This window comes from Stegodyphus dumicola, chromosome 3 (genome assembly GCF_044657685.1).
Source record: "Stegodyphus dumicola isolate Sdum_Otavi_A_Nest chromosome 3, ASM4465768v1".
In the NCBI taxonomy this organism is placed as follows: Eukaryota; Metazoa; Arthropoda; class Arachnida; order Araneae; family Eresidae; genus Stegodyphus; species Stegodyphus dumicola.
Window position 1 is genome coordinate 241,361,349 of NC_140770.1, and position 13,534 is coordinate 241,374,882.

At 32.4% G+C, this 13,534-nt stretch overlaps 1 protein-coding gene across 3 annotated transcripts in view; it reads left to right on the forward strand.

Annotated features, from left to right (window-relative positions):
* The first annotated feature begins 386 nt into the window (after positions 1-386).
* The window catches only part of LOC118204494 (uncharacterized), an 89,291-nt gene continuing 76,143 nt past the window's right edge, over positions 387-13,534 (forward strand). The window contains exons 1-3 of one of the 3 annotated variants that reach the window (XM_085813970.1): positions 387-444; positions 3,571-3,796; positions 12,684-12,845. In XM_085813970.1, the coding sequence (XP_085670096.1) occupies positions 432-444; positions 3,571-3,796; positions 12,684-12,845 (401 nt within the window). In that variant the 5' untranslated portion in view covers positions 387-431. Of the gene's footprint in view, positions 445-470; positions 734-3,570; positions 3,797-12,683; positions 12,846-13,534 lie in introns of those variants that run through there. The other 2 variants (XM_035376806.2, XM_035376807.2) reach the window with 2 other exon arrangements.

Consider the following 13,534-nt stretch of genomic DNA (forward strand, 5'->3'; position numbering starts at 1 on the left):
GCAAACGTAAGTACGGATTTCTAATGTTTTCACCTTTAAGTCACTAGACGGCATATCAGAGCGCTGGAATTGCGGAATACTTTCAGACTCCCATGAGTGTTACACACGAACATGTGTGTCTATATTGTTGAATATTTATTTTGTTTGTATTATATCAACCTATTTTCACACCAGATTTTATTAAAATCTATCCAGTAGTTCTGGAGATCGTACATCAAATATGAAAATTCTCTTTATTTCTTACATCAGTGTACATGGAACCTTGATTTTTCCTTCGTGTGAAATAGTCATGGTATGTGGCAACTTCATTTGCGATACTGAAGCGCCATCTGTGAAACCCTTCGCGTGTGATTTTTCTTTCACCAAAGTGGCAACATCAAACCACAGAAAAATCGAAAGAACAGTGACTGATTTTTTGTTTGTGAAATTCGATGTGCAAAAAATGTAAATAAATATTAATTTTATGGGAGTCAAGGAAGGTTTAGCGTTTTCATACATTCCAGATAATTTCTAACAATTCGCACTGACAAGCCTCTTGTTTTTTCAAATACGTTTAAATATCTGGCAACATTATGACTTTTTACTTCAATTTGTTAGGATTATTATCGTCTGCATGTTATCCGTATTCAATGGTGTTTAATGTCTGTGATTTATTTCCGCTTATTAAAGTAATGAAGATATCGCATATGTTGAATTACTGCGTTTATAGACTATTTTAAAGTGTTATTCTACCGTATGTTACAGTTCTGTTTACCACTACCATTTATGTATTAAAGTTCTTACTATTATTTAGGAAAGTGATAAAATACAGTAGAACATTATATAAATCTTTCTTGATGCGCGTTTTTCTGTATTATACTTGAATTTCACATCTCAGAAATGTGTCTGTTAAAAATTCAAAATAACTTCAGATATACCTAATGCAGCTCTATGTTGCTCAGCGCAGGTTTAATTTATACTTATTTTTATTCTTGCTGGGAAAAGAGACATTATAGGAAGGATTAATTTATTACACAAAGGTTGCTTAGTGATATTAACATATTGCCCAAGGTTGATAAGTTTCCAGAGTCTCGTGCATATTCTGGTGTTTTCTTTTAAATATCCAAATCAAATTAGGGAAATTTGTTTTGTTGAGAAGTTTCTTTTACCGTAGTTTAATTAGTTGAGGTGCAAATTTACCATTCAACAGATTGATAATTATGAAAAAGCTAACGAAATTGCTGGTGACTTGTAATTGGTAATGTATCTTTTTCACAAATTGATGTCATAACTATAAGATGATTCATGGCACGGCGACAATAACAGTGAGGTAAGGATCTGCAGGTATGAATTTGGAAACATCTGTATCTTGAAAAACTGATAGTTTATCAATCTAGTAAATTAATTGAAAGATATTTGTTATACAGAATAGACAGGATTGTTTTTATGATTTAGTTTCGTACGGAAATCCAGTTATTTCCATATGATAAAAAAAAAAAAAAAAAAAAAAAAAAAACTTGATTAGTTTATTAGATGGGTCAGAAAAAATTATGCTGCTTATTATTCAGATTTTTCAGAGTCCTATTCTGAGAAAGATGTTTGAAACAACTGAAAAGATGTCTGTTGTTTGAAAAACTGTACCTATCAAGTGAACTGGAAAAAAAAATTGCTTAGCTTTATGTTTATTTATATAAATTGGGTAAAGCAGTTGGCCAAGAAAATGTGTGTTAGAAAATGACACATTGTGTAGTCTATAGAAATGCCCAGTTCAACATTCAGACACTGAACTTCACCAAATTATGAATGACATTTTTGTTACTGCTTATTGTTTCTGCTAGTTACTGTTGCACATATTAAGTTTTGCCACTACCAGAAACATGAATGACTACTGTAAGAAATTCATAGAATTGTTATGAAACTGAGACCTGGAAAAAACTTGAAGATTGAATCTTTATAGGAATTTTTATAGCCATGGCTTTGCAGGAATTATTGTCAAAATATAAGAAAGTGTGGCTAATCTTTAGAATATGGTAACAGGTAATTTGGCGACACTTTGGTAAGGCGATAAAGGTGATAAAGATAAGCGATAAAGGCGATAAAAATTAGCTAGGACTTTAGCAATAATCCGAGAAGTACACAGTTTGAATCACAGATTATTTTGTCTCAGATAAATGAGAGATTATGAGGCATGTAATGTGATATTTTCCGGAAAATTCCGATCTTGATTTTAGCTAATAAGCACTTAGAAACAATTTCGCTGCTAAAGTGCAGAATCGCCCACTTATTTGTTTGGTGCTTTTTACAAGAGTAAGAAGATTTGGATTTTTGTCAATTTTCTTTGAACGTTTTAAGTGAAAATAGGTCGATGTATACATAGATAAAGTCAAGAGTGTGCGCAATGCCATTTTTGTGCAATTCTGGGATGTTTTGTTAAGTGAAAATAGGTCTACGTGTACATGGATACCGTGTATGTGCAATTCTTAAAAACGTGGCAAGCAGTTTGTGATTCTGCACTTTCTCCCAGTTTCGCACCTAATCTTCATCATGATTAAGTATTTTTTCCATAAAAGTTCTAGTATAAGCATGATTCGGCTAGCAGATTGTTGAAAAAAATTTTGAGTAAAAAAAAAAAAAAAAAAAGCCTGTACCTCGTGAAAACAAAGTGGCGTCCAAAACAAAACTAGCAGTTTGCTGTAGCAGGGTTGGTCGCCAAAAAATCGCCAAGTTACCATAATGTAAAGATTAACCGAAAGTGTTTTGCACTTGCAGAATTTTATTTCCTTTCAAATTTAACAATTGATAGTGACGTTGATTCTATTGTTATTCATAAAAGGAGGGTGAGTCTGTACAGTAGTTTTGCATTTGACAAGTTTGTAGAATGTTATTCGCATCTTCTGATTTCATCATTGCTAAATGTAAGTGGAATTATTGAAGAGACGAAAGAATTGGAGCATTAGTGAGGAGGAAGAATGTAGTGTTAATATGTCATTATCCTCTTTTACAGATACATTGTCCCTTTTTAAATTTGATTTTATCTAATTTAATTGAATGAGAACACAAAATGGTCATTAAAAACAATGAAATTTCTACTGTGTGCATCAGAAACTAATGAAACATTAAGCTTATAAATTATTTACAAATAAAGCAAAATATGCAGAACTTTTAGTTTTATTAACTCATTTCATCAACACTTTTAGAGTATTTTATGAGTTCTTTTAATCAAGGTTATAGAAGTTACTATTATTTTAAATAAAAATTAATTTTTGTGCTATTTTAAGACATTCACAGCAAAACCTTTGTAAGATTTATTAAATAAAAATGCATCATGTGCTTCATAATTTGTAAGTAAGAATTTTATTTGTTTATATCTTGTGCGTTTTTTACACATAATCATTTTTGAGTATGATATGATTTTCTGTTCAAGTTGGAATTTTATTTATATGTTTCTTTCATCTTATCTGGCTGTGACTGCAACACATAGATGATTTTCTGCCATATTTTCTTTTTATTCTGAACTAGTGCACAACTCTAAGTATTATCTGTATTTAGCTAACTAACAGTTACTTAGATTTTTAACTTTTATTGTTTTAGGTATTGGTTTTGGAGGTCATATAACAAGCAAAATGTCTTTTGAGAATAAGTGTGCATCAGTAGAGCAATATTTGCGGAAACTTTCAGGACAAGAAAAAGAGATATTGTTAGTTGATCATAATTATGTTAAAGCATGGAATGCACATCCAGATTCTCATAGAACGAAACCTGCTCGCATGCTTTTTATGAAAGGATTACAACGATATCCAAATTTTTCAGAAACAAGGTAAGATTTCTGTTTGTTTAAAAGAGAGTGTATTTAATTTATGTGTTAAATCTTACACAGTTTTTTTTGGGGGGGGTATGGTTTTACTGTGAGCTATAGCATTGTGCAAAGGTATTCGGGGGAAAATATGTGTTATTTTCTGATTATCTCCATCTTCACAAAATGCTGCCAACTCATTGGTGACTTATAAAATTGGTGAAAAGTGTTTTATTGTTTTTACAGCTCATTATATGAGGTGTAAAATGTATGTTCATGAATAATATTACAAAGTAAATCTCTTTGTTGGTGTTTGTATTTTTATTGATTATTTAAAAAATCACACCTCCTGGAGGACAAATTTTGATATTTTTTGTTGGCCGAAACACCATATTACTGAAGAAATCCAATACTTTATTTCTCATCAGCTAATAAACTCCAAGGTTTCATTTCAATGCATTTCTTCTATACTCAGATGAACTTGGGGGGGGGGGGTAAAACGGAAATGATGCTAAAATGTGTAAATTCATGTGTACTTAAATCTGAATAGATTGGCTTTTACTGCGTCTATGCCTAAAATGTGTAAATTCATGTGTACTTAAATCTGAATAGATTGGCTTTTACTGCGTCTATGCCTAAAAATGGGGCATTTCAATCGAATGGTTAAATTAGGAATACAGATAATCAGAATACAGAATAATTAGGGATCAGAAAGTACCAAAAATTCTTATTTTAGTATTTTTTTTTTTTCATTTCTTTTCATTGCAGGTTTTTTTTTTTTTTTTTTTTTTTTTTTTTTTGGGTGTACATCCAAATTTTTTTTTTTTTTTTACATTAATACTAAAACGCATTTTGTTTTATATTCCTGTGGATTTTGACTTGGTTAATATGGAAACAAATATTTTCAATGAAAATTCTTTAGAGCAGTATTTTCCAATTATTTTATTATAGTGTATACAGTATTTCTTATGCTTACAGTAGCCTCCCGACTTATTTACTGTATGCTTTACATAAATTTGCAGTTACATAATTGAGCAAAATAATAATGTTCGAATTGAGACCAGCTAGTTAGAAATCAGAACTCTGTAAACAATTTTTCCTTTTTCTGGCACGCACTTCTTACATTCAAATAATATATTCACCCTGTCAATTAGTCACTTCTTCATTACTGCTAGTATTCAGTGCTTATTTACCTTTAAAATGCAAAACCAAATACACTGGCAATAAATCTAAAAAATAATGATATGAAATTACAATGCTATTCCGTTTTAAGGACCGTTAGCGTACGCGTTGATTTCAGATTCCATAAGTTCAGATAATTCTATATTTCTTAAGATGCCATTGAAATACTAGTTTAATTTTTAAATCCTTTTTTGATTTTAAATCTTTTTTTGATATCCTATGGATTTAACAATTTGGGAATTGTCCATGACGAAAAGTCTGCAATAGAATTTTTTCAAAGAAAAGGCTTCATTCATTATAGAAAATTATGTTTGAACAACTAACTAGATGAAATTATGCTTTAGTGATAACTCCGAAAAAGAGATGCAGGAATCCATTCAGCTATGTTAAGTCTTTTTCTATATAAATTATAATAATGATCTGAAATAGTTATTTATTTCAGTATTATTTAATTATATTTAACATTTTTTATATAAATAATAATAATAATAAAAAAGTGTTACATGAAATAACCTTTCATCTAAATTAAAACAATAATCTTAGATAGTTATTTAGTATTATACTTCCATTCTTGCATTAGGGTTGCCGGAATTATTTTTGGTAGCACTGTCATCAACAAGAGTTTGGCGATTTTTTACGGTCCTCAAAACGGAATAGTACCGAAATTGCTTTAGAAAATTATCTTGGTATATCACAATATTTATTTCAACACTGAATACTGTAGGGAAGAATAAAGTTTGCATTATTGAAAGGTGACAGTAAATGTCGGAGGGCACAGTCATTGTCTAGAAGATGCTGAGCCTGATTTCAGAGACACAGAAATTTTTGTCCCACTGAATGAAAAATGACACAGAAGCAGATGATATTTTAATTTTTCTGATTATCCAAGTGAAGGCTAGGTCTTCCTTTACCTAAAGATTTACAAGAGATGGGTTTTATTGATATGAAGTGTACATTCTAAATTAGTGCTGAATAGTTCGGACACTTCAAGAAACATTCAAATCACACAACATCAAAGTTGCTGGTGAAGCAATAAGCACAAATACAAATGGGGGAAATAAATTTTCCGAATGTGTGTCAAAAATAATGTAAGGGGCAAAACATTTGCTTTTTGGATATATATGGAGCAAATATTTAATGTGTACAAAACAGCTTTGTTTTTAAAAGGAGGCTGGCAAGAGGAGAGCCCTCTTTGAAAGCGAAGGAAGGTAATTATAACATCACCTTAAACAGATGGAACAGTTTACTTAGAAGGTTTAAGAAAAATCCTGAAATTTATGAAAAGTACTCGAGGGTAATTGAATGTTATCTAAATAAAGGAATAGCTGAAAAGGCTCCAAAGAATTCTGCAGGAAACATCTATTTTTTGCCACACCATTGTGTAATCAGAGAAGATAACGATTCTACGAAGTTAAGGGTTGTATTTGATGCTTAATCACATACTCATGACAGTCTATCTTTAAATGATTGCGTACATTCAGAACCAAATTTAATTATTAGATTTGCTTATTAGACAACAAAGGGAGATTAACAAACAGCAAAGGGAATAACAGCTGAATTATTAGATTTGCTGATTAATTTTCTTCAGTGCAAAATAACATTTGCTGCAGATGTCGAAGCTGCTTTTCTACAAATTCTTTTGAAGCCTGAGGACAGAAGTGCAGTAAGATTTCTTTGGACTGCAAAGGAAAAGGAGCAACCAATGATTTTAAGAATGACGCATGTGATATTTGGAGCAACCTGTAGCCCCTTTTTACTAGCAGCAACTATAAAGCATATTGCAAGAAAGTTGAAATCACAATATTCAAAGATCTGTTTGTTTCTTGATGAAACCATTTACGTAGATGATTTGATTCATCGTACAGATGATGAAGAAGCTGCAGAAATTTATGAAGATGCGAAAAGGATTACGATGCTTGCTAGTTTCAATATGAGAAAGTGGAGGAGCAATAACGCCCAATTACATGCTATTTGGAATGCGGCAGAAAATACGAAATTTAATGGAGATGGAATGAATAGAACTTTGTTAGGATATATTTGGAATTATGAAGCAGATAGACTGAAATTTCAAATCAAAGATGAATGACTGAAAGACCCGGCTGAGGAAATAACAAAACGGAAGATTCTTCAAGTTGTGGGCGAACTATACGATCCTATCGGTTTCATATCTCCCTTTGTTGTTGCAGCTAAAATGATGATGAAGATGTTGGCAAAGAGGATACCATTAGGATGTACCACGTAACCAAGACTTGCAGAACCGATTTAAAACCTGGTATAATGAAATTTCTAAATTAAAATATGTTGAAATTCCAAGACATTTTTTCAACAGTCTATCAAAAAATAATATATAGAATATTTAGTTGCACTGTTTTACAGATAGTAGCTAAAAGGTATATGGTGCAGTTGCATATTTGAGATGCAATGAAAATGAGCTAACAAAAACATCATTTGTTAAATTCAAAGCAAGAGGTGTTCCGATAAAAAAGGTTACGTTACCTCGACTTTTAGGAGTTCGACTCATCACATACATTAGACATTCGTTGAAGAACTTAGAAATGAAGATTTATATGTGGACTGATTCAAAAATTGTACTACATTGGATCAAGGCTGATCCGACAAATTGGAAACAATTTGTATGAAATAGGTATCTAGAAATCCAAGAGAAAACTGATCCAGATTGGTGGAATTATTGTCCCAACCACGAGAATCCTTCAGACTTATTGACAAGAGGACAGAAAGTAGAAACTCTTTCAAAAAATGAACTGTGGTAGTATGGCCCACCTTCACTTGTTAAAGATAACTTTTAGCCCAGATCTTCGAGAAATTTTAATGAAGATGATAAAATAACAAATTCTGAGAAATGGAACAAGAAACAAGAGGAAAAATGAGAAAGAAACAAAGAAATCTTAACAGCAAACTGTATTGTTGAAAACAGTGAAACTATCATTCCTATCGAGAACTTCAGTGACATGAAGTATATAGAATAACATCTTATGTTTTCAGATTTATCAGTAATGTAAAAAAAACCCAAACTAAGAAGAATTAGACCTGAGATGGCTGAAGCAGAGAATTTCTGGATCAAGAAGACTCAGGAAGAAATTTTAGAGAAGAAATAAGGAAATTAAAGATGAAACAAAGCATAGATAGTTCGAAAATATTCACATGAAATCCATTTGTAGACTCAAATGGAATGCTCAGAGTAGGTGGAAGGCTTCAAAATTCTGGGTTAAGCTATTATCAAACATACCCAGCAATATTACCTGAGAAGTCTCATTTGACAGATCATATCATTAAAGATCATTACGAAACACAAGGACACATTGGTGTAGCTGAAACTTTAACTCAAGTTAGAGAAAATTTTTGGATACTCGGATTGGTCGACAGCATGTAAAGAGTAATATTAACAAGTGTGTGATTTGTTACAGATTTAAAACTAAGCCACTAAGTCAGGATATCGCTCCTTTACCAACTGAAAGAATCTCTTTGAGGCAAATCCCTTCGAAGTTGTAGGACTTGATTTTGCTGGTCCAATGAATACAAAGGATGAAACTGGGAAGGCTTATATTGCTCTGTATACATGAGCAGTGCATCTGGAACTAGTGTCTAGCCAAACAGCAAAAAATTTTCGTCTGTCCTTTAGAAGATTTATTTCAAGAAGAGGAATATGTCGAATGATATATTCAGGCAATGCAAAAACCTTCAAAAGCGCAGACAAGGATTTACAAAAACGATGGAATACTATCAAGGACACAGAAGTTCAAAATTATTTTGGTAATAAAGGTACTAAGTGGAAATTTAATGTGGAGAAGGTGGCCTGGTGGGACAGTTTTTGGGAAAGGCTTGTTAGATCTATCAAGTCATGTTTGAAGAAAATACTCATGAAGGCTTCACTTAAATTTGAAGAGCTGGAAACAGTTTTATTTGAAATTGAGGCAATATTGAATTCATGCTCACAGACTTATGTTTATAGTGAAGTCGGAGAACCAGAACCACTGACACCAGCTCATTTTCTAGTTGGACTAAGACTAACATCTTTACCATCTGGCAAATTTCTTGAACCTGATTCAACTAAAGACAATTTAACGAGGCAATATAAATACCAGCTGAGATTATTAGAAGGTTTTTGGAAAAGAGAATACTTACTTGAAATTAGAAACGTAAAACAAATTCAGAGAAATGCCATAACAGATCTTTTGAAGGGATCTTGAGATCCCTTCAAAAGTTCTAGTACATGAAGAAAAACTACCAAGATTATTATGGAAGATGGAGTTGTACAGGATTGTCATCCAGGATGAGATGGAAAAATAAGGGCTTGCATTATCCGTTTAGCTAATCGAAATCATCTTCGTCATCCTGTGCAGTTATTGTACCCATTAGAAATGACTTGAACACTTTGAACTGAACCCAGTGAATTTAAATTATGAACGTTTAAACTTGTAAAATATTAAAAACATTTAGTGTTTAAGATAACCTTTGATGAACCAGGAGTTCATCGAGGGGGAGGATGTTACAGTTTATGTTACTGACCACGAGAGGGCGTGGCTTCTGTATTTTTATGCTTGTTATATGCGGATTTTGACAAAAATGTAGTGGCAACAAAAGTAAAATGATGAATGTTCTAATGTAAAAATTTTTGTTGTAAATAGCTGTAAAAAAATAAAAATTTTGTGTGAAAACCAAAATGGCAAAGAAATCAAAGTGTCTTGTAAAATCATCAAGAAAGGTAAGCAAAAGATCATTTATCAGGTGTTAAATGTTAAAAATAAGAATGAGAAAAAGTACAATAATTTCAACAGACCCATACATTACTTCCTTCCATGTTGGAAAGTAATAAAATGATTTGTACATTTCGTCACCAATTGCGATTTTAGAAAGAATGCTGTGGCCGCCACTTTTAAATACCGTAATTTCGCACGTATAGTCCGCAGACACGATTTTATATAAAAAAAATTTCAAAAATCGTCAGATAGTCCACGGACTATATGTCCGAAATTACGTTTTTTTAATACGGCAATATTCCCATGCTTTTTAAACACATCCTTTTGTTTGCGCCAATTTCTCACTGCTTTCTCGTCCACTTCAAAATAACAGGGTAAAATCCTAGTATACGATGCAGCCTTGGCGCGACTTTGAAAATTATCGCCAACACCAAAAATGATCCAAAGAACGTCTATATATATATAGTATACACACATAGTATATGTATATACACACATAATATATATACTATATACTATGTTTAACTATATATTTTCTTTGAATGACCCGTTAACTACTCATCGTATATGTCCCGTTTTCACTGCTCATCATAAAGTCGCCAAAAGTAGCCAAATCCCGTGTGCACCGAATACTAGGATTAAACCAATAACAGCCCGCTTCTCTATTTCCATCTTTGTCAACTACCTTGAGTTTAACTCAGCAGTAAAACTCCGGCGATGTTTCATCAACGTTATCGAAGATGAAAGACAAAATACGAAAACAAAATACTGTGCAACGTGCTATACTCGTGATAAGTGGTAATGAAATGTGACCTTCGACCCCACTCACTCGGTGTTGCCAAACCACGCTATAAGTAAATGAATCACGCTTTTTTTTTCGTACTCCAGGTACTTTCTACTATGGCTCCTAAAAACCGAGTTGACGCATCAATTACTTTTCCCCCTCTCGGCAGTTGCGCTAAAGCAGTGTGAAGGATACTGGGATACAACACTCTGGTTGCGCTAATTGAGTGCTCATACAAGACTTTCTTTGGCTCGTATCTCGGCATCGCTTGATGCGCCAGCCTGGATTATAGGAGCTCTACTTGCTAGTACTTATTCGTTCTGCACTATGCTCTATGGTTTACTATCGATACGATACATACGAATGTTTTCTTGGAATCTCGCGCTTTTTTTATATTTGATCATCGGCAGTTCACGACAGCATGTTTTTTAAATTTCAACGATTTTAACCGTGAACAACCAGCGTATTATCCGCACTGGTGGATAGTCCGCAGCTTCAAAAATTCGCATTTTAAACACAGATAGTCCGCGGACTATACGCGCGGAATTATGGAAATTTAAGTACTTCTTTACTGGTTTTGACACACTCCTCTTTTTGGTGCTCAGTTAAATTAAGGGGGACTCCATTGCAAACTAGATTTTGCCTGTGCAATTCTTGATGAATAATTTTATGTAAGTTTACGGATCCAATTTTAAGCTTCTTGGCACATCTTATTCGTCACCCGGCCCTTGGCTGTAGTGCGCTGATAGTGGTTTCTTCCTTCCGTGGGATGGTATTATCCTGTTCATTGTCCTACAGGACATCTTAGGTCAGGAACTGTCTCATCGGGTAGAGCTGTATCGTTTGGTAGGTGCAGCGATTATCATTCATTAACATTTTTTGCATGACAGACACATTATATAGGATTACTGCTGACAGTGGCTATCCTATGTGTTCTTCATCCTGAAGAGAGTTGATTTAATCTTAATTTCTTGATTTAATCTCATTTTAACATCAAAGTGATAAGGTGATAATGTTCTTGCATCAACTTAATTTTTCCTTTTGCCAAAATTTTATTCTGCGCTAAGCTACTTGCAATTGGCCAGTAAAAATTTGATTGCTAGGATCTAGCCTTGCTACTTATCCTCTCCATGTATATTGTATTTGATATTCAGAGGCCAACTACTTGGAAATCTTGATAGTTTCGGTTATATTTTAGTCAAGTTTGATTTCTTATTATTTTGAGTTCAAGCCCAAGTGGAGGCTTTGCTGTATGCTCTGAAACAGGAGCCGGCTGTACGCTCTTATTTTGAATAATAAAAGGGTAATTAACCCTTTGTAAGTTTTACGTCTCCGTTCTTTAACTTAAGCGATTATTTGCTTACCTGTTCACAAGGTTCTTACACATTTAGCTGTTAGATAAATGGTTGGAACGCCACAACCTGTGGTGGTTTAGTAGCGTATTTGAACCTTAAATTATATTAGCTGGGATACAGCCCTAGGAACTCTACATCTAGCTATGATACTAACTGCATCAGACAGATTGAACTTTCAAAACTTGCCAACCATACCTACATCAGACTTTCAAATCTGTTCTGATCGATCATCAGGTCTCTGTAGCAGCGGTAACAGCAGCCCGTCTTCTGTTACCAGTCATGCTGACTATAATTTTACTTCTTATTTTAACCTATGCTGTTTGATATAAAATCAACTTGCTCTTTACTAAACCTCTAGACTGAACAAATATGTGACAAAATGAGACATAAAAGAAAAAGTGAACATAAAACTGTTAGTAAAACATAAATAAAATGTCACTAATCTTCTTTCAAATATGCCCAACTATTGTAAGTGTAAAATATTTAATGCTACTTGATAAATTTTATAAAGTTGATTTTATTCTCAAATTTTGTTTCATTAATTTATGTTTAATAATAATGTATCCTGCTTATGGATCTATTTTCATTCTTAGGATGGTATTGCAAAAGTTAAGTTTAGCCATAGATAATATCTTTAATTGAATTTATTCAATTTTCTTTTGCTTACAGGTCCTTAATTTCCATGTGCAGAAATGTGTATGAACCCTGTATAGAGATTTAAAAATTTTATATGCTATGGATCTTCATATTAAAACTGTATCAAAAATTATTTAAAATGTGTCGATTATATAGGCATTATATTTTGTAAATGTTAACCTTGTTTTAAATATTGTTGTGAAGTGAATAATATTAAAGTAGTAATGTCTCTTTAGTAATTTAGATGAAGATATAGACATTGAAAGCTTCGAGAACCCCGCTTCATCTCCCTTTGAAAGTACAAAGAATAAGAATTTATCCAATGATTCTGAAAAAAGTTTAAGAAATAATCCTTTGTTTGCTAAAAACGATAAAGAAGAAACGGAAGAGTTAGATTTGTAAGTAATAATTTAAAGCATTTTTTCTTCATCTGAAAAGGCAGAGTTTTATTTTTTAAAATGAAGTGATATTTATATTAGATTTATTCTTTTGCTGAGCAGGAATGACCTTAGATTTGCTTTCAAGTATAAATTGTGTCTTATTTTCTCATCTATTTAATAATAAAATAGAGCTATCTTCTGTGTATAACATAGTGTAGATATAGATAGGTCTAAAGCTTTGCATGCTGGTTGTCCTGGATCGTTTTTTAATTAGAAAAGATTCATGATCATTATTTAATTAAGAAAAACTTGTATTTCGAAATGACTCTGTGTTCATGGAGTCCCTGGTGACTGCCAGCTGCTTAACTTGTCTCTGTACATGGTATAATTTTCTTAGTTGTGTATGGATGAAAAAACTTATATTCTATCTATGGAAGAAAGATTTCATGACAATTTAGTATTTAAGTTAACTGAATCTTTAATTCAGAAATCTAATTTACAACTTTCTGAATGAACACTTAATATAAATCTTTGTTCATCTAGTAATAAATTTAGAAAAAAGCAAAATTACAAAATAATTTTTGGCTAATAAAACAAATTCAAGTTTATTCTTTTTACTGGTACTGAAATTTATATATTGCAGTAAATATTTTTAATACAGAATAAATATTTAACCATCCAGCACGCGTGCTATGCACAAAATTTAC